Source organism: Schistocerca americana, chromosome 8 (assembly GCF_021461395.2).
Source record: "Schistocerca americana isolate TAMUIC-IGC-003095 chromosome 8, iqSchAmer2.1, whole genome shotgun sequence".
Taxonomy (NCBI): Eukaryota; Metazoa; Arthropoda; class Insecta; order Orthoptera; family Acrididae; genus Schistocerca; species Schistocerca americana.
This window is the reverse complement of record NC_060126.1, coordinates 470372545-470400483: the sequence shown is the minus strand read 5'-3', so window position 1 is coordinate 470400483 and position 27939 is coordinate 470372545. Positions and strand designations below refer to the sequence as shown.

General features: G+C 44.2%; 1 protein-coding gene across 3 annotated transcripts in view; it reads left to right on the top strand.

Annotated features, from left to right (window-relative positions):
- LOC124544836 (fatty acyl-CoA reductase wat-like) overlaps window positions 1–27939 on the top strand; it is a 240045-nt gene that overhangs the window by 137047 nt on the left and 75059 nt on the right. For all 3 annotated transcript variants that reach the window (XM_047123539.1, XM_047123537.1, XM_047123538.1), the window contains 2 exons: window positions 22309–22658; window positions 26099–26338. In XM_047123539.1, the coding sequence (XP_046979495.1) occupies window positions 22332–22658; window positions 26099–26338 (567 nt within the window). In that variant the 5' untranslated portion in view covers window positions 22309–22331. The remainder of the gene's footprint in view (window positions 1–22308; window positions 22659–26098; window positions 26339–27939) is intronic.

Below are 27939 nucleotides of genomic sequence, written 5' to 3'. Positions count from 1 at the left end.
AAAAACATTGCCCCACCACGAAAAGTATAACGTTTCTCATTGGATAGACAGAATTTTTGTAGGCAGAGCTTAAGGTTAACATTGAGAACCTGATTGGTCAGATGAAAACACAGCCAGATAGTTTTTTTTAAACCAACTTCGGTAAATTATAGTAAGGAGAAGTTAGGAGAGAGTTGCTTCCGAGGGGGCGAGCTGGACGGAGCTGCGCCGGCCGCCGCCCCCTGACAAACACCGAGAAGGTAATGAACGCAACTGATGCCGCATTTTTGAGCGCATAAGGCTTCACTCAGAACTGCAGAAGTCTCATCTGTCACATTCCCTTCACGTAATACTAGTGTCGATCGTCAATTAAAGCTCACGGTGTTCACATTTGCCACTTGAAGTAAAAATCTGAAATGCGATGATTTTTCTGTTATATAGTTATTGAGAAGCCACATCAGCCACTGTAATTTACGACAAGTTAGATAAGTAATTAAGGATAATTGAGGGTCACTGTAGACCATTTTGATAGTTTTCTCTTTTGTGAAACTTAATTTAAACCTAGATTATAGATGTGATATGGCATAGGTCATCCTTCGATCCATTGTAGAACTTGGAAACCCATTCAGGGAATATTCGTCCACATTTTTATTGAACGCAGTTGGTTTTTACCATCCTGTATTAAAACATTTCCTTTTATCAATAGTGCAATTTATAAACGATGTTTTGTGAGTACAATAAAATTTCCAGTGGTAAACTTAACTGCTTTTTCGACGTTATTTTACCAGCTAACTAAAAATAGGAAAGCCTTGAACCCCTTCCACTAAATTTAGTTAGTATTAAGATTCCTTTACGGGGAGTGCAGTGGAGCTGACACTGAAATCATTAAGTATTTGGTTATATCGTCGCTAGTCTCACTGAACTCTTCTGAATTCTAAATGTCATGTGTGGTCTGACGTCTCCTTACCAGCAACAGGTCCAAGGTTCAAACCAGTCAATTCCCTAAAAAACACGCTCAGAGCGTCGTTGCGCGAAAGTGGTAGGGAGACACGATATAGAACAAACAGACACCACGCAGAATGTTTACACATGACTTATTAAACTGATAGTTCGGTAATTTTCACACGTATCAGTAACTGCTTTCTTTGGAATGCAGCTTATCGCGCCACATTTTCCCAAATTCTAAGTTCACTACCAGGCCACTCGAAGCGCTACTGTCGATCTCTGTTTCCGTATCGTAACAAGGGCTTTCCACTTCTGATTTTCGATGTTTTGTGGCCAGACATAGGCCTTGACGATGATAGTGGAGGCAGCCATCGAAAGCTTGGAATTTTATCCGAATTTGACGACGCATGTATATCGAGAAGTTCTCATTCGATCACTCCGTCGCGGAAGATTTCGTAGCCATGTACCAGCTAGTCTCGACACCAGCTCTCCAGAGTGCAGGGTGTATTCAGACTGTGCTGTTGCCGCCGCGCACGCTGTCGCACCGCCGTGCTGTCCCGACAGACGCCGGCAGGAACGGCATGGCCTGTCCTCGCCCTGAGCCGCATGCTGATGTCGGCCTCGGAGGGCCTTATTCGCGAACTCCGACTCTTAAAGGAGTGCGGACTCTCGCCCGTGCTACGCGCCGCTGCCAATGCCGACCACTTTAAGCCACGCAGAGCCAGTCGCGTACGGGCCGGCTTATAACCAGTTCGCGGGCCCCACTTTGGAGGACTGCGTGTAACACGTCACCGGATCTCTGGAAGCGAAGAGCAAGCGCCAGTACATCTACATCTACATCCATACTCCGTAAGCCACCTGACGGTGTGTGGCGGTGGGTACTTTGAGTACCTCTATCGGTTCTCCCTTCTATTCCAGTCTCGTATTATTCGTGGAAATAAAGATTGTCGGTATGCCTCTGTGTGGGCTCTAATCCCTCTGATTTTATCCTCATGGTCTCTTCGCGAGATATACGTAGGAGGGAGTAATATACTGCTTGACTCCTCGGTGAATGTATGTTATCGAAACTTCAACAAAAGCTCGTACCGAGCTACTGAGCGTCTCTCTTGCAGAGTCTTCCACTGGAGTTTATCTGTCATCTCCGTAACGCTTTCGCGATTACTAAATGATCCTGTAACGAAGTGCGCTGCTCTCCGTTGGATCTTCTCTATCTCTTCTATCAACCCTATCTGGTAAGGATCCCACACTGGTGAAGCAGTATTCAAGCAGTGGGCGAACAAGTGTACTGTAACTTACTTCCTTTGTTTTCGGATTGCATTTCCTTAGGATTCTTCCAGTGAATCTCAGTCTGGCATCTGCTTTACCGACGATCAACTTTATATGATCATTCGGTTTTAAATCACTCCTAATGCGTACTCCCAGATAATTTATTGAATTGAATTAACTGCTTCCAGTTGCTGACCTGCTATATTGTAGCTAAATGATAAGGGATCTTTCTTTGTATGTATTCGCAGCACATTACACTTGTCTACCTTGAGCTTCGATTGCCATTCCTTGCACCATGCGTCAATTCGGTGCAGATGCACCTGCATTTCAGTACAATTTTCCATTGTTACAATCCCTCGATATTCCACAGCATCATCCGCAAAAAGCCTCAGTGAACTCCCGATGTTATCCACAAGGTCATTTATGCATATTGTGAATAGCAACGGTCCTACGACACTCGCCTGCGCCACACCTGAAATCACTCTAACTTCGGAAGACTTCGCTCCATTGAGAATGACATGCTGCGTTCTGTTATCTAGGAACTCTTCAATCCAATCACGCAATTGGTCGGATAGTCCATATGCTCTTACTTTGTTCATTAAACGACTGTGGGGAACTGTATCGAACGCCTTGCGGAAGTCAAGATACACAGCATCTACCTGGGAACCCCAGTTAAAGGGATATGCGTTACAATGTTCTTTTAGAACGTAATTCTGTGTGCGAAAAATTAGCTGTGTGTTGATAAGCCTATGACTATCATACCCACTTTTAGCTCTTGTCTCGGTTCAACCATTGCACTCTCTCTACTAGGTAAACTTTCTGAAAGATTAAAACCGTTTGCTGGACCGGGACTCGAACCTGGGACTTTTGCCTTTCAAAAGGGAAACGCCCCACATACCCCTCTCAGATTTCCTGGTAAGATGACCCTGTGGATAGACTGTCAAAAACTGAACGCAGATCAAGCTTTTAAACAGGAAGAGCAGTGAAAAAAGAAGCAAAATGGGAGCTGTGAATGGTCCAAGCTCAAGATGTGGAACACAGAGCTGTTTTGAATAGCCTCCGCGTTGTGGTAATGGGGTCACGATGTTGGACTGCGCAGGGGAAGATCAGTGTTTAAATCTCCTTTGTGCCTTGTTTTTCATCAAATTATGAAGTGACCATCTGGTCACTGACGTGTCTTTTCGCTGTATTCCAATTTGTGTCTGTATCGCGGAGTCCTTTTGTAACAGAGAAGTTTAAGAAGGGACCTCCAGACATACGTACCTCCTGTTTGTTCTATACAAGTACCACACGTTATGACTCTTGCGCTCCGTTTTGAAAGTTTTGACTCTTGAATTCGTTCGTTGTAGCATGGTTCACACCCGCCTGTTTGTTATTCTCATTTCTGTGAGTGATGTATGCGGTATCTCGCCTGCTCTCACTGTTCATCACATTTACCTCCAACAGTAATATACTCTTACCACGTGACGTATTCTGTAACCAATGTATCGTGTGACAATTGCCAAGACTACAGGAGAACAGACACGTCAACAATGACTGGACGGAAAGTTCGCAAAAAAAAAAAAAAAAAAAAAAAAAAAAATATACAGGCACGAGGGAGATTTGTACACGGATCTCCCTCTTCGCAGACCAACACTGTGACAGGAAAACCACATCGCCGTAGCTGTTAAAATTGCTCGATGTTGCACATCTTCCGCTCGGACTGTTCACTGTTTCCATTTTCATCTTTTTTCACACTTCAGTACAGCGTCTTCTAGTTTTCATGCCTGATCTGTCTTCAGTTTTTGACTGTGTCATTTTACTACTAAATCTGAGGTGAGTGCAATGGGAAGCTTCCCTTGTGAGCTGTCCAGCCACAACTCACGACACGCCCTGACAGCTTTACGTTCGCCAGCACCTTCTGGAAGAAAGTTTATAGCGGAGGCACGGATTTAGCCGTCCTAATACGAGACGAGACAGCTAATGTTGATGTGGACGCGGACGAGAAATCCAGCCTCAGGAGACACAGCGCCCATGTCACATGAGACGCGCTAATTAACGTGATTGGTGACTGTAGTGTTATCCAGCGGCAGATGTCGGCTGTTCTACATAGTTTATTTACGACAATGGACGCAAGTAAAATTTCTACATTAGGGCTTTATTAAAACGCACATTTCCTCTTTTGTCTATATGCTCGTCATGCCTTTACATCTGTAGTATCTCTTTCTTTCTGTCGCTACTGCCTTTATCCCGCGTTGTGCGCAGGGTCGGCACGGTTAGTACGGATTTGGCATGGCTAATTGTAAGGGGTGGCCGGATGCCCTTCCTGCCGCCACCCCATACCCCCCAGGATGGAAGTAGTGTACCCCAGCAGTCTGCGTATAGTGTTGGCTCTGAGCACTATGGTTCAAATGGCTCTGAGCACTATGGGACTTAATATCTATGGTCATCAGTCCCCTAGAACTTAGAACTACTTAAACCTAACTAACCTATGGACATCACACAACACCCAGCCATCACGAGGCAGAGAAAATCCCTGACCCCGCCGGGAATCGAACCCGGGAACCCGGGCGTGGGAAGCGAGAACGCTACCGCACGACCACGAGATGTGGGCACGTCTAGTGTAAATCGTGAAATAGTGTGAACGTGTATCAAATGTCTGTGAGTCGTGTAACTGAGGTGGGACATGGGGACCAGCCCAGTATTCACCTAGTAGGATGTGGAAAAGCGCCTAAAAACCACATCCATGCTGGCCGGCACACCAGCCGCCGTCGTTAATCCGCCGGGCGGATTCGATCCGGGGCCGGCGCTCCTACCCGAGTCCAGTAAGCAGTGCGTTAGTGCTCTTGGCTATCCTGGCGGGTTATCTGTACTTTCTCTATCTATACTAATAAAACTGTAACACGGTTGTGTCAGTCTGTTTGTCTACTTACCAGATCTACTTGACGAATTTTCGTGGGGTTTTCATAGGGAACTTGAACGTAGTTTTGGGCAACTTATAGGCTTTATTTCATCAGAATCAGAATGTAAAAATGTAATTTAAAGTTTTATCTAAAATCATGTATTCAGTTTTGTAGTTTGGCTGTTTAGTCATCACGGTGCAGTCCACTGAAGAACCAGGAGTTCCGTAGTACACTTAAGAACCAATAGATGTCACTGCCAGTCTTTTTAACTGCGTGACACGCGTATTTTCGGAAGATGATGTCAGTGTCAGAACTGAGCGTCACAATTTCATCTGCTAAAGTTGAATTTACTTTGCCAGATATACAGATTTATTGAGTTCGCTCGAAATATTTAAAACATTACAACATTGCTCTTTGTTTCTTGGCTGCGCGGGGTAGCAGTGCTGTCTCGGCCGCCTTGACACAGTTCTCGCGGCGAGGTTCGAATTCCCCCTCAGGCATGGGTGCGTGTGTTATCCTTAGCGTAAGTCAGTTTAAGTTAGATTAAATAGTGTGTCAGCTTAGGGACCGATGACCTCAGCAGTTTGGTCCCATAAGACTTTACCACAAATTTCCAAATTTCCTTTGCTTCTTTCCATGGGTTTTGCTTATGTACTTTGCTACAAGAATATTTACTAAGGTTGCTTTGTGATTCGGTTGCCTGCTTCTTACATTTTTATTTTGTATTTTTTAATGAATAAAAATGCCTAGAAAACGATCGAGTCTTTCTGAATAAACCAGAACGGCTAAAAGACTATGGACTACGTGGTCTCAAGAATCCAATAAAGATCATGAGCCGAGACTTCTATACTTTCAGAACATGAGCCTTTAATTCGCTGTTTGGAAACTTTTTCCGAAAGCGATGAAGGTCGTTCCTCTGGTCTCATTCCTCAAAACGGGCCACTCACAGAGGCTCAAAGTTCATTCTCTGCAACAAACATCATAGAAGCAGAAGTCTTGATAGTAAATGACACAGGCGGCCGAATTTTTACGCCGCTTGTTCCTAACAATCAACCACTTCGAGAATGAAGTTTTTCCGGACGGCACGCTGCTGTATAAAACATTCTCGGAATTCCCGCCGCGTCAGTTCAAGGTAAAACCTCAGAATCCCTGGGACTTAACAATATCCAGATGAGGGTGGAAGCAGTTACACTGGTCACTCCGTCCGCACCGTTTGCGACTACTGTACAGAACATCAACGGCATATTAAAAATCGAATACTGGAAGAAAGCCTCACAAACAAACATAAAACACTGTTTGGCGAAACAAAAGTGCTATCCCACGCTCCTATCGACTGGGATTCTGTAATCAGAGAGACTGTATAAATAAGAACGTATGAGAAGATCTTCAACAGTGACAACGAATATAATCTTATCGGTGCATGGAAGCGAGCTCTCGATACAGAGGAGAGCCAGAGATATTCGTTACGATGTTTACGTTACAGCGCGAGCGGTAACGCCACCAGCGCAGACGCTCACTATCTGCGGCAGCGTGGCGCAGTAACCGGCCGATCAGAAGATTTTTTTTTTTTTCACTATCGTATTTTCAGTTCCCCATCTGGGGCGGGCTGGCAGCAGCATAGGCGCTCCTCTCCAGCCTAGAGACAGTAAACGTAGAGAGGAAGACATTTAAAACAATATAAAGAAGAAAACACGGCGGAACAAAGAGAAAATACAAAAGCCAGAACATAAGAGAAGAAAGCATACAAAAAGCGGCGACTGTAAAACGGAGGTAAAAATCTAAAAAATATTTTACACAAAAAAAACACACACGGCAAGGATTAAAAGGCACCAGGCAAAGTACGGCCGGAGCATAAAAACTCGCAGATCGATAAATACAGCCACGTGACAGGCCAATCAGAAGTTGTCTTTGGGCTATATAAGGCCACCAAAACAACAGGTTTGACAGTCAGTTGCTCCCGACGAAGCTGGTGGAGATAACGCTCGAGGTTTTCTCTAACTGATACGTCAAAAAGTCCGAGAGTGTTTTATAAAATGTACCATTTCACTTTAAGTGTGTACAATTTCCAGTAAGCTTATGTTATACCATGAGCATAAAAAAAGCATGAGGCTAGATGTTGGGAGTATGGACCTCAGCGTAAGTTGCTTTTCGCATGGCCAACTCTACACAGCTGTCTCCCATGACGGTGAAGTGAAAATGATTTTCACTCATGTCCCGAACCATATTACTCCAAAAGTTGTATATAAAGGAGCTTTATAAGGCAAAAATAAATTCCACATGTACTAATTCTCGGGAACAGATATAAATAAACACCCAGGCAATACATGGTTTGTCAGCTAGTACATAAAACTACAATATCCATGAACGTGTCGTAAGACAAAAAGGAAAGTTCCATGTCCAGTCAGTAAGGAATTCAGGTTACGAAACTTCAGAAAGTCGGACAAACACACTCCTTAGACAGAGTGCACTTATATTTACATAACCCTGAATACTGCAGAAAATATTTGTACTCATTTAATAAGGAGCTCGCACAGTCTTCTAGAAAACGCGAAGATGAGAATAAGAAAGAACTGGATATAGCAAGATGCAAAACCGCTACACATTGTTTCGTAACTTGGCATCCCTAAAAACTACGCTATGCTTCAGTCATGCAACAAACGACCGTTTATTGTATGTTACGATCTTCTGCAGACTTTAATCCCTGGGATGTTATTAAGTGACATTTAATTATAACAAATATTACTAACAACGAAAGGTTTTGATGGATCTTCAGTGTGGAATTATCTTAAAACGGCATACTTTCAAACCACGCGAGCTGTAACACGAAAGCAACTAATTACGAAAATTGTCTAACAACCAATATGATGTTTCCCGTCATTTGAGTACAATAATAAATGGTACCACTAACGACGAGTTTTCGAGAGACCCTCAATGTGTTGGTGCTTACAAACATCGTCTGTGCATAGGATTGTATGTTATAATCTAACAGTCAACAAATATGGGCTTCAGCTGAAAACGAGAAATTCAGTGTGGCGTCTCGCAAGTTCAGGTTGTAACGTAAAGAGCGTTCGTTCTTGCCACTTAATGGCTCAACCTTCCGCGGCACGTTGCCGAAATGTCGCAGAACTTGTTTTCCGTTTCGCGTGAGGGAATGGCTCCCCAACCGAAACAACAGGAAGTGACCTCACAAAACTCGTCAACGTTGGCTTACTCTTCCCTTGTGAGGTGAGGACGGTTACCTGGAGGAATACTTCCATAATAAAGTGGAGTGAGCGCTGCAGACTGAAAACTCGTTCCGACTTGCGTAGGGATTTCAGAAAGTAAATTACACACGTCGTCACATGCTAAAGTAGGCCATTGTGTAACAAAGCGGAGCGTCAGAAGAGAGCACATGTTCCGGGGCTTCTCCAGGCCCAGTTCCACTACGGTACAGGTAACAGGTACATCAGTGTACGAGAGTAAACTGGATCACACACTCCAGAGATTAGGTAAACGGGACATCCTTGTGGGTAAAACGTCTAAATTGCACACAGATTCACCGTGAAATTCCGATGATATATGGACCAAATGGAGTCTCGCATCCAGCCGTAGAGAAATGATATCGACAGTTTGATCAAGGCCTGGGTCACGCTGATCGGGAAGGAGATTTCCATCCTTTCGGCAAGGTGAAAGAACGTCTGCGGGTGAGACAGATTTTCCAAGGACGAGGACGTTCACACAGCTGTCCTTTAATGCCTCAGCGACCAAGGAGCGAATTTCTAGTGCCTAGGAACTGAAAGATTACGAAAACATTTCGACTGCTGCTTACAGAGACTTGTTGTCTATGTTGAAAAATAGTGTAATGTCACGGTGTAACTTTGAACTGTAGAGCAGTATTTGTGCAACCACATTAATGTGTAAGTTACTTCCTGAACACTCTCGTACATACATATCGATACTCCAGAAGCCACTCTGCAGTTTGCGGCGGATGATACTGATTTTTTTTTTCTGTCTCATCAGTATTCTGACTGGTTTGAGGCGCCCCACCACAAATTTCTCTCCTTTCCCAACCTTTTCATTTTATAGTACCACCTGCACCCAATGTCCTATTTGTTGGATGGTTTCCAGTCTCTGTCTCCTCCTACACCTCTTAGAGTCCGCACGCGACAAGGTGACCAATTCGCGCTGGGCGAGTTCATTCGTTTGTTCGGAAGGGGAGGCCGACAGAGTTGTCTGCCTTTCAGTCGGTGGGCGATGACAGAATCGAAGTGCACTCCCTGCAATCTTCCTCAAACGATTTTACAGAAAATGTTTAGCAAAAAGAAAATCATTTTTGCTTACTTTTAGCTTTATGTGTCAGGTTCATGATGATATCCCCATCATTTCGTCAATGATCATAGTTCTTGTGGTATTTACGTGGCAGTAACACAGTGCGTGACATTCGAAAAAGTTTTCAACGAAAAATAGGGGTCACTATTATTTTGCGTGTGGTGCACATTACACAATATGTTGCCGCATATCAAAAATATCTAACATACAGAACTTTTCTTCAGACTTGGGTGGAGGTCTCTCTGTCACTTGTCTCGAGAAAATTGATCTGACACAGCACACTCATTTGCCATCGTGTCATGCAAGCGATAAAGCCAGAGTGAAAAATCCACAAAATTCGTCTTATTTCATAAATGGTCTGAGGTATCAAAATGAAATTTTGCCAAATGATAGCACACAAAGAGGAGAGTATTTTTCTGTATGGTTGTTACGCAAAACTTCATTATTTGCAGCGTTATTCCACTAACTAAAGACTTTTTCGATGAAAGAACATAATTTTTAAGGGCCATCCATAGGTGGTGAAACGAGAAATGCTACGGGTTTTGGAACAATATAAGTGAAGACATTACACGTTTATTTTGTACCAAACATGTACTTTTTCATAAGATACTGACCTCACTTTTCCTCAGCTCCTCACTTAAAAAACTTAATAAACCACTGTTTCAGGATTCTCTCGCATTTGTGTCTGCACAACATGTTGCTGAGGTGAGACTGTTAATAGTCTGCTGCACTTTGGCAATAGGAGCAATTTTTAACATGGCAACAAGAGAACTGTATAGGTTTTATTCAAAATTCGCCTTTCATGATATTTCTTTGAAAGTTACAAATGGTTAAAAAGCCAGATGATAATAAATCACTGCGTTTTTGGCGGAATTCTTGTTAGATACTAACGAAAGCAAAGGCGACAGACCTTTTTGAATGGGCACCTTGCAAATGTGGGTGTGGAGGGGACTGACTTAATACTTACAAAAAATATACGCTTAGACTTCTCCCCTTGACCCCTCGAGCGCTCAGCATTTCCCCTACAGAGCCTGCCTGCACCCCCCACCACAACTACTCTCTCCGTGTGTGCTCTGCTGTTTGTGCATTCACTGGCCGCGGTATTTTGTGAGGACGCTACTTTCCACAGCTCCCTCTAGTAACGTGGAAGTTATTCCATAACGTCTAACACAGGTCCTGTCATCCTGTCCCTTCTTCTTGTCAGTGTTTTCCAAATGCTCCTTCCTCTACAGATTCTGTGCAGTACCACGTCATTTCTTATAAGTCAATTTAATTTTCAACATCTTTCTACAGCGCCACACAGTTCATGAGTCACCTCCGTCCTCTGTACTATTCTTTGCTCCAACCGTAAATCCTCAGAAATTTCTTACGCAAATTTAGACCTATGTTTGATACCAGTAGACCACTCTTGGCAAGGAATGTTCTCTTTGCCTGTGCTAGTGTATTTTTTATATCCTCCTTGCATCATCCTTACACATTATTTTGCGTCCAGAATAGCAGAATACCTCGACATCATCTACTTCATGGTCACCATTTTCACTGTTAAGTTTATCGCTGATCTAATTATGGGTACTCCTCAATAAATCTGCACGACTACTCTGCAATTCACAGTTAAGTTCCTGGCAGACGCTTCATCGAAACACTGTCACACTATTTCTCTGCCGTTCCACTTTCGAACAGCGCCGGGGAAAAACGAACACTTAAAAACTTTCTGTGTGAGCTCTGATTTCTCTTATTTTACTACGATGATCATTTCTCCCTCTGTTGGTGAGCGTCAATAGAACATTTTCGCATCTGGAGGAGAAATTAGGTGATTGAAATTACAAGAAAAGATCACATCGCAGCGAAAAACGCCTTTGTTTTAACGATCGCCATACCAACCCGCGTGTCATACCCGTGACATTCTCTCCCGTATTTCGCGATAGCAGAAAATGAGCAACCCTTCTTTGCACTTTTACGACGTCATCTGTGAATCCTATTCGGTAAGGACTCCATACCAAACATCAGTATCATAACAGAGGATGGGCACGAGCAGCGTAGCCAATCTCAGAAATAGACCTGTTGCATCTTCTAAGTCTTCAAATGGTTCAAATGGCTCTGAGCACTATGGGACTTAACATCCATGGTCATCAGTCCCCTAGAACTTAGAACTACTTAAACCTAACTAACCTAAGGACATCACACAACACCCAGCCATCACGAGGCAGAGAAAATCCCTGACCCCGCCGGGAATCGAACCCGGGAACCCGGGCGTGGGAAGCGAGAACGCTACCGCACGACCACGAGATGCGGGCTCTCTAAGTCTTCTACCGATAAAAAGGCAGTGTTTGTTTCGCTTTACCTACGACGATATCTATTGCATCGTTCCAGTTTAGGATGTTCTTAATTGTCATGTCTTGGTGTTTAGCTGAACTGACAGCGTTCATATTTGTGCAATTTATCGTGTAGCCGAAATTTTACGGGTACCTTTTAGTATTCAAGCTTAAGACATTGCAATTTTTCATTATTTATGGTCGATTGCCAGGTTTCCCACCACATACACTCCTGGAAATGGAAAAAAGAACACATTGACACCGGTGTGTCAGACCCACCATACTTGCTCCGGACACTGCGAGAGGGCTGTACAAGCAATGATCACACGCACGGCACAGCGGACACACCAGGAACCGCGGTGTTGGCCGTCGAATGGCGCTAGCTGCGCAGCATTTGTGCACCGCCGCCGTCAGTGTCAGCCAGTTTGCCGTGGCATACGGAGCTCCATCGCAGTCTTTAACACTGGTAGCATGCCTCGACAGCGTGGACGTGAACCGTATGTGCAGTTGACGGACTTTGAGCGAGGGCGTATAGTGGGCATGCGGGAGGCCCGGTGGACGTACCGCCGAATTGCTCAACACGTGGGGCGTGAGGTCTCCACAGTACATCGATGTTGTCGCCAGTGGTCGGCGGAAACTGCACGTGCCCGTCGACCTGGGACCGGACCGCAGCGACGCACGGATGCACGCCAAGACCGTAGGATCCTACGCAGTGCCGTAGGGGACCGCACCGCCACTTCCCAGCAAATTAGGGACACTGTTGCTCCTGGGGTATCGGCGAGGACCATTCGCAACTGTCTCCATGAAGCTGGGCTACGGTCCCGCACACCGTTAGGCCGTCTTCCGCTCACGCCCCAACATCGTGCAGCCCGCCTCCAGTGGTGTCGCGACAGGCGTGAATGGAGGGACGAATGGAGACGTGTCGTCTTCAGCGATGAGAGTCGCTTCTGCCTTGGTGCCAATGATGGTCGTATGCGTGTTTGGCGCCGTGCGGGTCAGCGCCACAATCAGGACTGCATACGACCGAGGCACACAGGGCCAACACCCGGCATCATGGTGTGGGGAGCGATCTCCTACACTGGCCGTACACCACTGGTGATCGTCGAGGGGACACTGAATAGTGCACGGTACATCCAAACCGTCATCGAACCCATCGTTCTACCATTCCTAGACCGGCAAGGGAACTTGCTGTTCCAACAGGACAATGCACGTCCGCATGTATCCCGTGCCACCCAACGTGCTCTAGAAGGTGTAAGTCAACTACCCTGGCCAGCAAGATCTCCGGATCTCTCCCCCATTGAGCATGTTTGGGACTGGATGAAGCGTCGTCTCACGCGGTCTGCACGTCCAGCACGAACGCTGGTCCAACTGAGGCGCCAGGTGGAAATGGCAAGGCAAGCCGTTCCACAGGACTACATCCAGCATGTCTACGATCGTCTCCATGGGAGAATAGCAGCCTGCATTGCTGCGAAAGGTGGATATACACTGTACTAGTGCCGACATTGTGCATGCTCTGTTGCCTGTGTCTATGTGCCTGTGGTTCTGTCAGTGTGATCATGTGATGTATCTGACCCCAGTAATGTGTCAACAAAGTTTCCCCTTCCTGGGACAATGAATTCACGGTGTTCTTATTTCAATTTCCAGGAGTGTATATATCTCGTCTAAATCATTTTGCAATTCATTTTGATCTTCTAATATCTTTATTTGACGGTAACTGACAGCATTACGTGTAAACAGTCTAAGACGGCTGCACAAATTATCTCCTAAATCATTTATACAGCTTAGATACCACAAATGGTCTATAATACTTGTTTGTTGAACGCCAGGTATCACTTCTGTTTTACTCGATGACTTTCCGTCAGTTACTACGAACTGTGACCTTTCTGATAGGAAATGACGAATCTAGCCGCACAATTGAGACGATATTCCATACGCACGCAGTCTGATTAGAAGCTGCTTGAGAGCAACGGTATCAAAATCCTTCCGGAAATCTTGAAACAAGGAATCAGTCTGAGCTTCAATGTCGAGATCACTCACCAAATTGCACATGAGCGATATTTTCTGAATCAGAGCTCAGTATGTATCAACAGATCATTTTCTTAGAGGTAATTCATAATGTTCGGCCCCAGCATATTTTCCAAAATCCTACAGCAAATCGACGTGAGTGATATTAATTTTAATTCATCGTATTACTCCTACTTCCTTTCTTGGGTATTGCTGTGACCCTGTGCAGTTTTCTAGCCTTTAGGTATGGATCTTCCGTCGAGCGAGAGCAGATGAATGCGATTGCTAAGTACGCAGCATACTGTGAAAGAAGTGTAATTGGTATACAGTCTGCACCAGAAGACTTGCTTTTATTAAATGATCTGGATTGGTTTGTTATATTCCAGCTGTTCTTGATTCGAATTCTAGAATATACCGATCGTCTTCCTCGGTAAAGGAATTTCAGAAAGTCGTGATCAGTAACTCGGCTTTTGTGGGACTGTCATCAGAAAAATTACCATCGCTATCGCGAAATGAAGGTATTGACTGTGTCTTACCTCTGGTCTACTATCCATGCGATCAGAATATCTCGAGATTTTCTGCCATATTTCCAGACAGTGTGTCGTTGTGGAAACTATTAAAAGCATATCGCATTGTATTTCGAGTTTCTGTAAGAACTATGAGCTATGCAACGCGTTTTAAAGTTTTTGCGCTAATTAAGGCCGTAAAAGCAAAATCTTTTCAAAATGTGCTTCTCAACAAAAAGCTATTCTGGCAGCTGGACTCCAGGGTTTTTGTTAATCAAATGGTTCAAATGGCTCTGAGCACTATGGGACTTAACATCTGAGGTCATCAGTCCCCTAGAACGTAGAACTACTTAAACCTAACTAACTCAAGGACATCATACACATCCATGCCCGAGGCAGGATTCGAACCTGCGACCGTAGCGGTCGCGCGGTTCCAGACTGAAACGCCTAGAACAGCTCGTCCACACCGGCCGGCCGTTAATCATGACTTCTGGGTTCTTGTGGTGATGTTTCCATATAAATTTTCATTCCGTAACACATGTTCCCTTACATGTAACCGAGAAGTGAAATACAAATTTTCAAAGACTTAGCCTTAAAAATTCTTTCACATAACGAAACAGTTTTTATCCCATATTGCACCTCTTTGGCGTCTGCATTTCCAAAGCAGTGAAATACTTTTTTTTTCTTTTTTAACACAGAAGCAAAATACCAGTTTTCATAGATTTAGGTTTAAAAATGCTTGCACAATGAAAAATTTTCATAAAACATTCACCCTCTTAAGGATTGAATTTCCAAAAACCGTGAGGGACATATTGTTTTATCAAAATTTTCATAGATTTAGCTTCAAAAATGCTTGCACAATGAAATATTTTCATAGAGACTTTCATCCCCTATTTCACAACCATAGGGGTTGAAATTTAAAAAGTTGAAAAATATTGTTATGTATTTTTAACTCAGAAGCTAAATTCGAAGTTTCACAGATTTCGCTTAAAAATGATTGACTAATGAAATATATTATGTTTTTTTTTATTTGAAACCAAGAAATGGAATACCAATTTTCGAAGGTGTAGCTTTTAAACTACCTCACCAGTTCTTTAATAATGGTTTATTTCCAAAAAAAATTTCACCCTCTATTTCGCTCCCATAGGACTTAAGTTACCGAAGTGCTTTTACTTCTTTATGACCGAGAAACCAAATACCAAGGTCGAGTTTCAAAATTGTCTTGATAGTGACATATTATCGAAAAACCTTTTATCCCTTGTTACTGGGGTGGAATTTCGAAAAATCTCTTCCTGAACGACGCCTATCCAGATCTCAATTTTCTATTCTTGTGGGTTTGGGCTGGGCGATGATGTGTCAGTCAGTCAGGCCATTGCCTTTTATATACACTGAGGTAACGGAAGTCATGGAATACGTTGTAATATCGTGTTCCATCTCCTTTTGTCCGGCTTAGTCCAGCAACACGACGTGGCATGGACTCAACAAGTCCCCTGCAGAAATGTTGAGCCGTGCTGTCTCTACAGCCGACTATAATCGCGAAAGTGTTGCCGGTGCAGGATTGTGTGCACGAACTGGCCTCTCGATTATGTCCCATAAATGTTCGATGGGATTCATGACGTGCGAGCACGGTGGCCAATTCACTAGCTCGAACTGTCCAGAATGTTTTTCAAAGTAATCGGTAACAACTGAGGCCCCGTGAAACGGTGCGTCGTTTTTTGGGAGCATGAAGCACATGAATTGCTGCAAATGGTCTCAAAGTAGCCAAACATAACCATTTATAGTCAATGATCAGCTCAATTGTACCAGAGGACCCAGTCCACTCCATGTAAATACAGCATTATGGAGCCGCTTGTAATGTTATATCAGAAGTTAGAGGCTGCGATGAGTGTTTCGATCGATTAGCGAAATGTTTACACTGAGGTGACAAGAATCGTAGGATACACTCTAATATCGTGTCAGACCGCCATTTTCCCGGCGCAGTGCAGCAACTCGACGTGGCAAGGACTCAACAAGTCGTTGGAAGTCCGCTGCAGAAATAATGAGCCACGCTGCCTCTATAGCCCTCTATAATTGCCAAAGTGTTGCCAGTGTAGGATTCTGTGCACGAACTGACATCTCGATTATGTCCCATAGATGTTCCATGGGATTCATGTCGGGCAATTTTGATGGCCAAATCATCCCATCGAACTGTCCAGAATGTTCTTCAAACCAGTCGCGAACAATTGTGGCCCTGTGAGATGACATCGTTGTTTGGGAAAATGAAGTCCCAGAATGGCTGCAAATGGTCTCCAAGTAGTCGAACATAACATTTCCAGTCAGCTGGAGCAGAGCAACCATCCATTCCATGTGAACACAGCCCGCACCATTATGGAGCGGCCACCGGCTTGCACAGTGCCTTGTTCGTAACTTGCGTCCATGGCTTCGTGCGGTCTCCGCCACACTCGGACCCTACCATCAGCTCTTACCAACTGAAATCGGGACTGATCTGACCAGGCCACACAGTTTTCCAGTCGTCTAGGGTCCAACCGATGCGGTCACGAGCACAGGAGAGGCGGTGCAGGCGGTCTCATGCTGTTGAGAAGAGACATTCGCGTGGGTGTCTGCTACCATAGCCGGACTGACCTAGCAGATACGTTCGTCGTACGTTCCAAAGTGATTTCCACGGTTATTTCACACAGTGTTGCTTGTCTGTTAGCACTGACAACTCTGCGCAAACGCCGCTGTTCTCGGTCGTTAAGCGAAGGCCGTCGGTCACTGCGTTGTCCGTGGTGAAATTTGGTATTCTCGGACACAATTTCACACTATGGATCGCAGAATACGGAATTACCTAACGACTTCCGAAATGGAGTGTCCGATGTGTTTAGTTCCAACTACACTACTGGCCCTTCAAATTGCTAAACGACGAAGATGACGTGCTACAGACGCGAAATTTAACCGACAGGAAGAAGATGCTGTGATATGCAAATGATTAGCTTTTCAGAACATTCACACAAGGTTGGCGCCGGTGGCTACACCTACAACGTGCTGACATGAGGAACGTTTCCAACCGATTTCTCATAGACAAACAGCAGTTGACCGGCGTTGCCTGGTGAAACGTTGATGTAAGGAGGAGAAATGCGTACCAACACTTTTCCGACTTTGATAAAGGTCGGAATGTAGCCTATCGCGATTGCGGTTTATCGTTTCGCGACATTGTTACTTGCTTTGGTCGATATCCAATGACTGTTAGCACAATATGGGATCGGTGGGTTCAGGAAGGTAATACGGAAAGCCGTGCTGGATCCCAACGGCCTCGTATCACTAGCAGTCGAGATGACAGGCATCTTATCCCCATGGCTGTAACGGATCGTGCAGCCACGTCTCTATCCCTGAGTCGACAGATGGGGACGTTTGAAAGACAACAACCATCTGCACGAACAGTTAGACGACGTTTGCAGCAGCATGGACTATTAGCTCGGAGACCATGGCTGTGGTTACCCCTGACGCTGCATCACAGACAGGAGCGCCTGCGATGGTGTACTCAACGACGAACCTGGGTGCACGAATGGCAAAACGTCATTTCTTCCGATGAATCCTGGTTCTGTTTACAGCATCATGATGGTCGCATCCGTGTTTGGCGACATCGCGGTGAACGCACACTGGAAGCGTGTATTCGTCATCGCCACACTGGCGTATCACCCGGCGTGATGGTATGGGGTGCCATTGGTTACACGTCTCGCTCACAACTTGTTCGCATTGACGGCACTTTGAACAGTGGACGTTGCATTTCAGATGTGTTACGACCCGTGGCTGTACCCTTCATTCGATCGCTGCGAAACCCTACATTTCAGCAGAATAATGCACGACCGCGTGTTGCAGGTCCTGTACGGGCCTTTCTGGATACAGAAAATGTTCGACTACTGCCCTGGCCAGCACATTCTCCAGATCTCTCACCAATTGAAAACGTCTGGTTAATGGTGGCCGAGCAACTGGCTCGTCACAACACGGCAGTCACTACTCTTGATGAACTGTGGTATCGTGTTGAAGGTGCATGGGCAGCTGTACCTGCACACGCTGTCCAACCTTTGTTTGACTCAATTTCCAGGGGTATCGAGGCCCTTTTTACGGCCAGAGCCAGAGGGGTACTGATTTCTCAGGATCTATGAACCTAAATTGCGTGAAAATGTAATCACATGTGAATAGTAGTACAATATATTTTTCCAATGAATACCCGTTTATCATCTGCATTTGTTCTTGCTCCAGCAATTTTAATGGCCAGTAGTGTACCATTCCGAGTTCAAAGCCTGTTGATTCCCGAAGTGAGACGATAATTACGTTCGAAATCTTTTCACACGAATCATTTGAGTACAAATGAGTGCCCTTTTGTGCGTGTCTGCGCGATACTACGGCCATCGCTATGCCACGACTTTTGTGACCTAAAGCCGTCGGCACACGGACCGTGCTGTCGAACGTTGACCGTGCCAAGTTCAACGTGCTGCTGAACGCTCAGCAATGATGCGACTTGTGCACACGGTACGTGCGCCCCAACGTCGTATTCGTGATCGCAACGCACTCCAGCGGCAGTTGAGGGATGTTTGTAGTTCGTAAATCACCACATTGTTTACTCAACGGGCGAAGGCGTAAAATTCCCATATTAGCTCTATTAAAATGCATATTTCCTCCATCGTCCACGAAAAGGAAAGTACCATGTCCAATCAATAAGGACACAGGCTTATAAAAGTTCCATTATAAACAGTGCGGTACAAATTTGGAATACTTCTCCACATAAGATAAACATTATTTCATCATTCCCACATTTTAGTAAAAACCCCAAGGTCAGTCTTATTTGATCAGTGTTCCTACCCAGTAGCAGAATCTTTGCAACATGTGAATTACGAAGCGTAAAAGAAAAAGGAGCAAAATATCTTTATACAAGTAGCGCAAGCTGTCCTTTAGATTAAGCGAATTGAACAAAGCCACCCCTAAAAAAAAGGTGAAGTTACATTTACATAACATCAAATATTATAGTATATAGTTGTATTAAACTAATAATAAAGTATCAGAACACAATAAAGAAGCGAATGTTAGGAAAAAAGATTTAGTTAATGTTTTGACGCGAACCACCGCCCCATGTAACAACTCAACAGCGGGCAGCGACGCTATTCATTACGCTACACCGATAACATTCACCTGTTGTCTAATCAAATGTATGTTAGCTCTTGCAGAAAACCTTAATCGTAGATATGTTACTAATTGAAATTCAATTATAACAAAATTGTACCAACAACAATGCTTTTTGGGTGGATCTTCAGTTTGTCGCTGCCTTCGAATAGCCTACTCTCATAATACGCAAGTTACAATAACTCTTTTGCCACGAATAGGATGTTTCTCATCATTTTATTGGAACGAATCACACAGTTAACAACGTGTTTTCCAGTGATTCTCAATTTGCTGGTGCCCAGAAACGGCATATATACATATAGGCTTGAAATGAATGCCAATATGGCGCCTCACAACTCTGTACTGAAGGGAGACGGCGTGCGTGTGACGTAGGTGGTGTTGCGCCATCTCATTGGTCAAAGCTCAGACGCACGCTCAGAATATCTGACATTCTAGATATTGCTCTGCAAGTTCGGAAAGACTCCCGAACGTGCTATTCCAGGAAACGTTAGCGACAGCCCCCGACATTTGCACAAGCCCCGCCCATTTACCCCGCTCCAGACCTACCCCCCCACCACACCAACCAAGAGCGCATCAATATGATCTTTGGTAGTCCTTGTCGCTGTCGTGTTTTTGTTGGTCGTTTTTTGTTTTGTGCTGTTAGTACTTCTTAGCAGTTTGTGTAATACTATCAAAATGAAACATAGATATGAACTCTCAATAAAGTTATCATACACAAGGTACATAATCTTGACTGTTGTGGCCAACTGCTGTCAAAACTGATATCTAACAGACATTAAAGTACGATGTGTTGGAATGACACTGACGATGTTATGTATATATGTTTAACAATAGGCAGTTCTAAAGCTCTGAAACACAGAAGAACAACTCAAAGTAATCTCGTGTCTGCTACAAGCAAGCAGTCATAAGAGTTCACAAGTAAAAAGTCACCCATTACACAGGCAAATATTAATGAAGAATGTCACTGTATAAATATCTGACTGCTTGCATTACGCATTTCTATGTTATCCCACCCTTATATTCTTTAGTCTTAATGAGGCAATCAGAAACAAACCAAGACATCGACTTTGCCTTGTTTATGCACAACATTTACTTTAGACAATCGAGATAATCGACAGCATCATTGGCGATACTACCAATTAATATTTCCCAACAGAATTTCTTGCACTACGCGAGGTGACGGAAATTTGCGCTCACTGCACTTAACAAATATCAGATTTTTTGATATAGTGCAGATGAAAGCTCATGAAATAAAAAAGACAGTGTGCATGCCACTTTTATTTTTCATTCTTATTGATAATTTTTCAACTCGCATATTCAATTTACGTATTTCCAATTCTTTTCACACTGGTACCGGAAAAACTGTATTTCGTACTAACTACTGATTTTCTCCCTTGTTATGACTGGCATACTAACGCGAATTCTTTACAGACGAATGGAAAAACTGGTAGAAGCGGACCTCGGGAAAGATCAGTTTGGATTCCGTAGAAACGTTGGAACACGTGAGGCAATACTAACCTTACGACTTATCTTAGAAGAAAGATTAAGAAAAGGCAAACCTACGTTTCTAGCATTTGTAGACTTAGAGAAAGCTTTTGACAATGTTGACTGGAATACTCACTTTCACATTCTAAAGGTGGCAGGGGTAAAATACAGGGAGCGAAAGGCTATTTACAATTTGTACAGAAACCAGCTGGCAGTTATAAGAGTCGAGGGGCATGAAAGGGAAGCAGTGGTTGGGAAAGGAGTGAGACAGGGTTGTAGCCTCTCCCCTATGTTATTCAATCTGTATATTGAGCAAGCAGTAAAGGAAACAAAAGAAAAATTCGGAGTAGGTATTAAAATCCATGGAGAAGAAATAAAAACTTTGAGGTTCCCCGATGACATTGTAATTCTGTCAGAGACAGCAAAGGACTTGGAAGAGCAGTTGAACGGAGTGGACAGTGTCTTGAAAGGAGGATATACGATGAACATCAACAAAACCAAAACGAGGATAATGGAATGTAGTCAAATTAAATCGGGTGATGCTGAGGGGATTAGATTAGGAAATGAGACACTTAAAGTAGTAAAGGAGTTTTGCTATTTAGGGAGTAAAATAACTGATGATGGTCGAAGTAGAGAGGATATAAAATGTAGACTGGCAATGGCAAGGAAATCGTTTCTGAAGAAGAGAAATTTGTTAACATCGAGTATAGATTTAAGTGTCAGGAAGTCGTTTCTGAAAGTATTTGTATGGAGTGTAGCCATGTATGGAAGTGAAACATGGACGATAACCAGTTTGGAGAAGAAGAGAATAGAAGCTTTCGAAATGTGGTGCTACAGAAGAATGCTGAAGATAAGGTGGGTAGATCACGTAACTAATGAGGAGGTATTGAATAGGATTGGGGAGAAGAGAAGTTTGTGGCACAACTTGACTAGAAGAAGGGATCGGTTGGTAGGACATGTTTTGAGGCATCAAGGGATCAGAAATTTAGCATTGGAGGGCAGCGTGGAGGGTAAAAATCGTAGAGGGAGACCAAGAGATCAATACACTAAGCAGATTCAGAAGGATGTAGGTTGCAGTAGGTACTGGGAGATGAAGAAGCTTGCACAGGATAGAGTAGCATGGAGAGCTGCATCAAACCAGTCTCAGGACTGAAGACCACAACAACAACAACATGACTGGCATATCTGTGATACGAACAACTTTGATGTTGGAACATGCGGCAGACCATGGGCGGAGCTTAGGATGTGGATTGGTGTGGAGGGGGGTGAATGGGCGGGACTTGTGCACCGTCCGGGGCTGTCGCTAACGTTTCGTTGCTATTCCACGCTATGACGTCAGAAACCCGGCACGCTCAACGCTCGGATGCACGGTCCGTGTGCCGACGGCTTAAGCGTAAAAGTCAGAGCTCTCGGCGGCACGAAACTACAACAGCGGGGTGTGTGTGTGTGTGTGTGTTGCAGGTGGCGAGACGGCCGTGGCGAGGATGACGCGGAGCGACTACCAGCCGGTGGTGTCGGAGGGCGCGGAGGCGGCGGCCGGCGGCGGCCCCCGCTGCGACAAGGGCGGCGCCACGTCGGACCCGGCGGGCGCGACCGCGCTCGGCCAGGTGGGCGGCGCCAGCGCCAGCGCCGTGCAGCAGTTCTTCCGCGGCCGCTGCGTGCTGGTGACGGGCGCCACCGGCTTCATGGGCAAGGTGCTGGTCGAGAAGCTGCTGCGCTGCTGCCCGGCCGTCCACACCGTCTACGCCGTCATCCGCTCCAAGAAGGGCCGCACCGTCGAGCAGCGCATACACGACATGTTCAAAGACTCGGTGAGCCGCCGCACGGCCGCCAGTCTGCCGCCTAGACCCTGACACAGCACTGGCGAGCTTTTTAAAATATCGGCAATCCGATATATCGATATACAGGGTCACCAAAAAGTCTGTACAAATTTGAAAACTTAATACACCACGGAATAATGTAGACAGAGAGGTAAAAATTGACACACGTGCTTGGAATGACATGGGGTTTTATTAGAACCACCCCATATTGCTAGACTCGTGAAAGATCTCTTGCGCGCCTCGTTCGGTGACGATCGTGTGCTCAGCCGCCACTTTCGTCATGCTTGGCCTCCCGGGTCCCCAGACCAGACGACAAAAAGTGAAACCTCGGTTAGGGTTAAATGAATTTTGGCCGAATGGATTTACAGTAATTACTTAAATTTGAGGAAACAAAAGAAAAATTCGGAGTAGGTATTAAAATTCATGGAGAAGAAATAAAAACTTTGAGGTTCGCCGATGACATTGTAATTCTGTCAGAGACAGTAAAGGACTTGGAAGAGCAGTTGAATGGAATGGACAGTGTCTTGAAAGGAGAATATAAGATGAACACCAACAAAAGCAAAACGAGGAAAATTGAATGTAGTCGAATTAAGTCAGGTGATGTTGAGGAAATTAGATTAGGAAATGAGACCCTTAAAGTAGTGAAGGAGTTTTGCTATTTAGGGAGCAAAATAACTGATGATGGTCCAAGTAGAGAGGATATAAAATGTAGACTCGCAATGGCAAGGAAAGGGTTTCTGAAGAAGAGAAATTTGTTAACATCGAGTATAGATTTAAGTGTCAGGAAGTCGTTTCTGAAAGTATTTGTATGGAGTGTAGCCATGTATGGAACTGAAACATGGGCGATAAATAGTTTAGACAAGAAGAGAATAGAAGCTTTCTAAATGTGGTGCTACAGAAGAATGCTGAAGATTAGATGGGTAGATCACATAACTAATAGGAAGTATTGAATAGTATTGGGGAGAAGAGAAGTTTGTGGCACAACTTGACCAGAAGAAGGGATCGGTTGGTAGGACATGTTCTGAGGCATCAAGGGATCACCAATTTACTATTGGAGGGCAGCGTGGAGGGTAAAAATCGTAGAGGGAGACCAAGAGATGAATACACTAAGCAGATTCAGAAGGATGTAGGTTGCAGTAGGTACTGGGAGATGAAAAAGCTTGCACAGGATAGAGTAGCATGGAGAGCTGCATCAAACCAGTCTCAAGACTGAAGACCACAACAACAACACTTAAATTTGGAAATGTTATTATTTTAGTTAGTGAAATATAGGAAATTAACTGTCGCAGCTCACTACGTGAGCAAAAGTACTTCATTATAATCACTGTCTGTTACTGGTGAAAAACGTACGTAAGAATGATTGGTTTTGTTGCAATGCTCAACAGCACACAATTGGTAATATCGCTCTAGCGTGATTTCAAATGAATACGTCACAGTGAAAAAAATTCTTTTCAGTTAGGTAGCAGCTCATGGAAATCAATTATTAATAATCAAAGAACAATGAATGCTTATCATAGTAACAGTTATGTAAATGCAAAAACTAGTAATGTCACTCACTGTAATGTTTACTGTCTTTAATTTTACTCAGAATGTAATACAAATGTTTATTCATTACCGAATAGTGTCATTTAGCTTAAACTGTATCTGAATGATATAGCGTCATTCAATAATCAGTTTCCTGTGAGTTATAGTTGCGTAATTGACAAAATCAAATTTTCGATTGTTAAACAATGATAATGTTCGTGATACGATTTTACTGACTTACTGGTTGTGTGTTTTGTATTGAACAGGAGACCTAGAAACGACGGAGAGGCTTCGTCCCCCGTAGCCCTCAGTGGTTTACAACCCTACAACAGGCGACATTGGTCCACCCACCCCCACCGCCACCCCACACTGAACCCACGGTTATAGTGCGTTTCGGCTCCCAGTGGACCTTCACAGCAACGTCTCATACCAGACGAGTGTAACTCCAAGTCTTTGCGTGGTAGAGTAATTATGGTGTACGTGTACATGGAGAAAGTGTTTGCGAAGCAATCGCCGACATAGTGTAATTCAGGTGGAATAAGGGGAACCAGCCCGCATTCGCCGAGGCAGATGGAAAACCGCCTTAAAAACCTTCCACAGCCTGGCTGGCACACCGCACCTCGACACTAATCCACCGGGATGATTCGTGCTGGGGACCAGCATGCCTTCCCGCTCGGGAAGCAGCGCGGCTAGCCGGGCAGGCTGACTTACTGGTTACTTGTGACTTCTACTTTTATTACTATTCACTAACAATTAGTGCCAATGACATTGAGCAAGTTCTATTATTATTGGCTCAAGACGTTAACACACATTTCTGACTGATTGCAATTGAGTAAAAATAAAACTTATTTAACCACGAAAAAGTAGAACTAAAAACATATTTTAATGAGTTTTACTTGGATAATCACTGTCTTTCAAATTACTGTTTATTAGTCTGAAGCACTTGCGTTAATTATTGTTTTGAATTACTGAAATTTCAATTACTACTATTTCTTTAATAAAACACTGTGATAGTTTCTGAATCATTAGGACTCTCAGATCATGAATAATTAGGTATTCTGTCTAAGGTAAAGTGAAGGTCATCACTTTGGTATAATTCGGCATGAACTACCACGCTGGCCAGCCGTATACAAGTCTGACTCAGTAATTAGTTGGATCTTACATCAGCTGGAGACGCCGTAGGTCAAATGTAAGGCATCTTTTCTTGACAATGTGTGGTACAGGCTCTTCTTCTTGTAGCTCTGTAACAAATACAAATGAGCCAGCAGTACTCATCATGTTAATTAGTATCTTCTTATGGTAATTATACCGTGCCCATTTAATGTCATATATTCCGACCATATAAACCATTTGTAAGGCGAGCCATTACATGCTTTAGCCTCACAGTTTTACGACCATTTCTCAGTACAAGAGGCGCAGCGCGAGTCTATTCGACTGCCTCTCTCAACACTTTCCTACGTTCTGCTCTGCACTGTACCCAACCGATGGCACGCTTGCGTGCCCAGAGATAATGCAACTGCCAGTTCACTATACTCTCTGACAATATAGTATCGGCCTAAGGCAGCGTGTTTTCTTACACTAGCTTACAACTAACATTTATTTAACTTTACAATGGGGAAGCATTCCATTTCGTCATACAGACTTTAGCAGACTTATTTACAAACTTTTATTCGTGCAAAAAATACATAGAAAAGTAAAATTGCAAGGTAAAAATTTGATGGGCTACAGAACTGCTGTGTTACAAGTTATCCTTAAAAGTGGCCGAATAAGTGAGTGAAAAGGTCGAAGGGAGGCAAGAGGAACCGTGACTAGCAATACAATCCTTCGGTTTGGTAGTTCGTTTAAAACGTGTAGTTTAGGAAGTCGTGAGGCAAGTACTCGAAGGTGTGACGCGCGGCGTTTGGCAGGTGTTCATGCACCTGCGCGAGGAACAGCGGCGCCGGCTGGTGGCGGCGGCTGGAGACGTCTCGCAGCCCGGGCTGGGCCTCTCCGCCGAGGACCGCGCGCGGCTCTGCCAGGACGTGTCGGTGGTCTTCCACCTGGCCGCCACCGTCAGGTTCGACGAGGCCATGAGGGTCGCCGCCTCCATCAACGTCCGCGGCACCATGGAGGTGCTGCGCCTCTGCCGGGACATGCCCAAGCTCAAGGTCAGTCTCAGGGTACTCCAAATGTATCCACATTTCCTGCCTTTCAAAATCTATTCCATATACGTGGGCCGATCCATATTGATTAACACATTATTTTTCCCATCATTCATGGTGCACCATCTGACTCATCAGTATATTTGCAAGTATGTTGTACGAGGATTGCCCAGAAAGTAATGCACCGTATTTTTTTTTTCTTCACCCGGAAACAATACTACGAATGTGAAACGATACGTATGTATTATTTGAGGTCTCCTGAGTGAGCGCGCGAAGTTTCCATCACTTTCGACAGATAGCGTTGCTGCATAACAGTTTCAAAATGTCGTCTGTATGTGATACACGCTACAAGCAACGTGCGGCCATTGAATTTCTCACTGCAGGGAAAGAAACTGTGAGGAATATTCACAAACGTTTGTGCAAAGTCTATGGAGCACCTGCTGTCGACAGAAGTACCGGTAGTCGCTGGGCACGGAGGGTAAGGTCATCCGAAGGCGGTTCGGTGGAGCCCCACGATTTGCAGCTGTCGGGGAGACCACCCACGGCTGTCACACCTGACATGCAGCAGCGAACTGATGTCATTCCCGAGGACAGACGCATTACCTGGAAGACATTTGACGGACGATATGGAGGTGATTCATACAGTTAACCACTAGTTCCGCCACCAGGACAAGGACTGTTACCGACTGGGCATACACGCCCTCGTTTCGCGCTGGAGGAAGCCCATAGAACGGGATGGAGATTACATGGAAAAATAATGTCTGTAGATAAAACACCACTTTTTTGTACGAATAATTCCCATTATGTTCAATATACAATGGTGGAAGAGAAAAATGCTGTGCATTACTTTCTGGTCAAGCCTCGTACTCTGATCTAAACGTAGGTTCTAGGACAATCACTAAAAGAAAGTAAGCCATGCATATCTAAGAAAATTAAAATCATTAAGACGTAAATTTATGTAAAGGCCAGCATAAGTCAGGACCCGACATTGCTTGCCTGTTATGAAAAATACTATTATATTTTAAGCGACGTCATGAAAACGTCCAGAAGTGAGCACATCCTGGCATAAATTAAATAATGCAAAAATTAATAATGTAGATAATAAGATAAAACTGTAAGGGATATTGTCAAACTGGAGACAGGACAGCCAGACAGTCAACAAGGTACAGTAGGAATTAAACTAAACGACAATGCTGTGACTGACAGTTCGCCAGATGCATTTTTAAAACTCAATTTGTAAATGTAGCACCAGAAACAGGGTTCCACTTGAAGAAGCAAGAAAATATCTTGAATATGTCATTCCACGGAAGTTAAAGCAACAAGACGTAACAGAGACGCATGTCTTTGAAATTAATAGAATTCTAGAAAAGATCTCAAGTTAAACTTCATATGGTATTGATGCAGTGTAACACAGAATTCCAAATAGTTGTTCCAATATATATGCAAAGAAAATTTTGCCAGATATTAAAAAGTACAGTTATTAAATATCTTCATAAGAATGGTAACAAGACATGTGCATAAATAAAACGGCGATGGATCCATCTAAGATCCCCCCCCAGTTCGGCAGAACCCTTGCTGCCGTGCAAGCGACTTTGTTGAGCACGTTA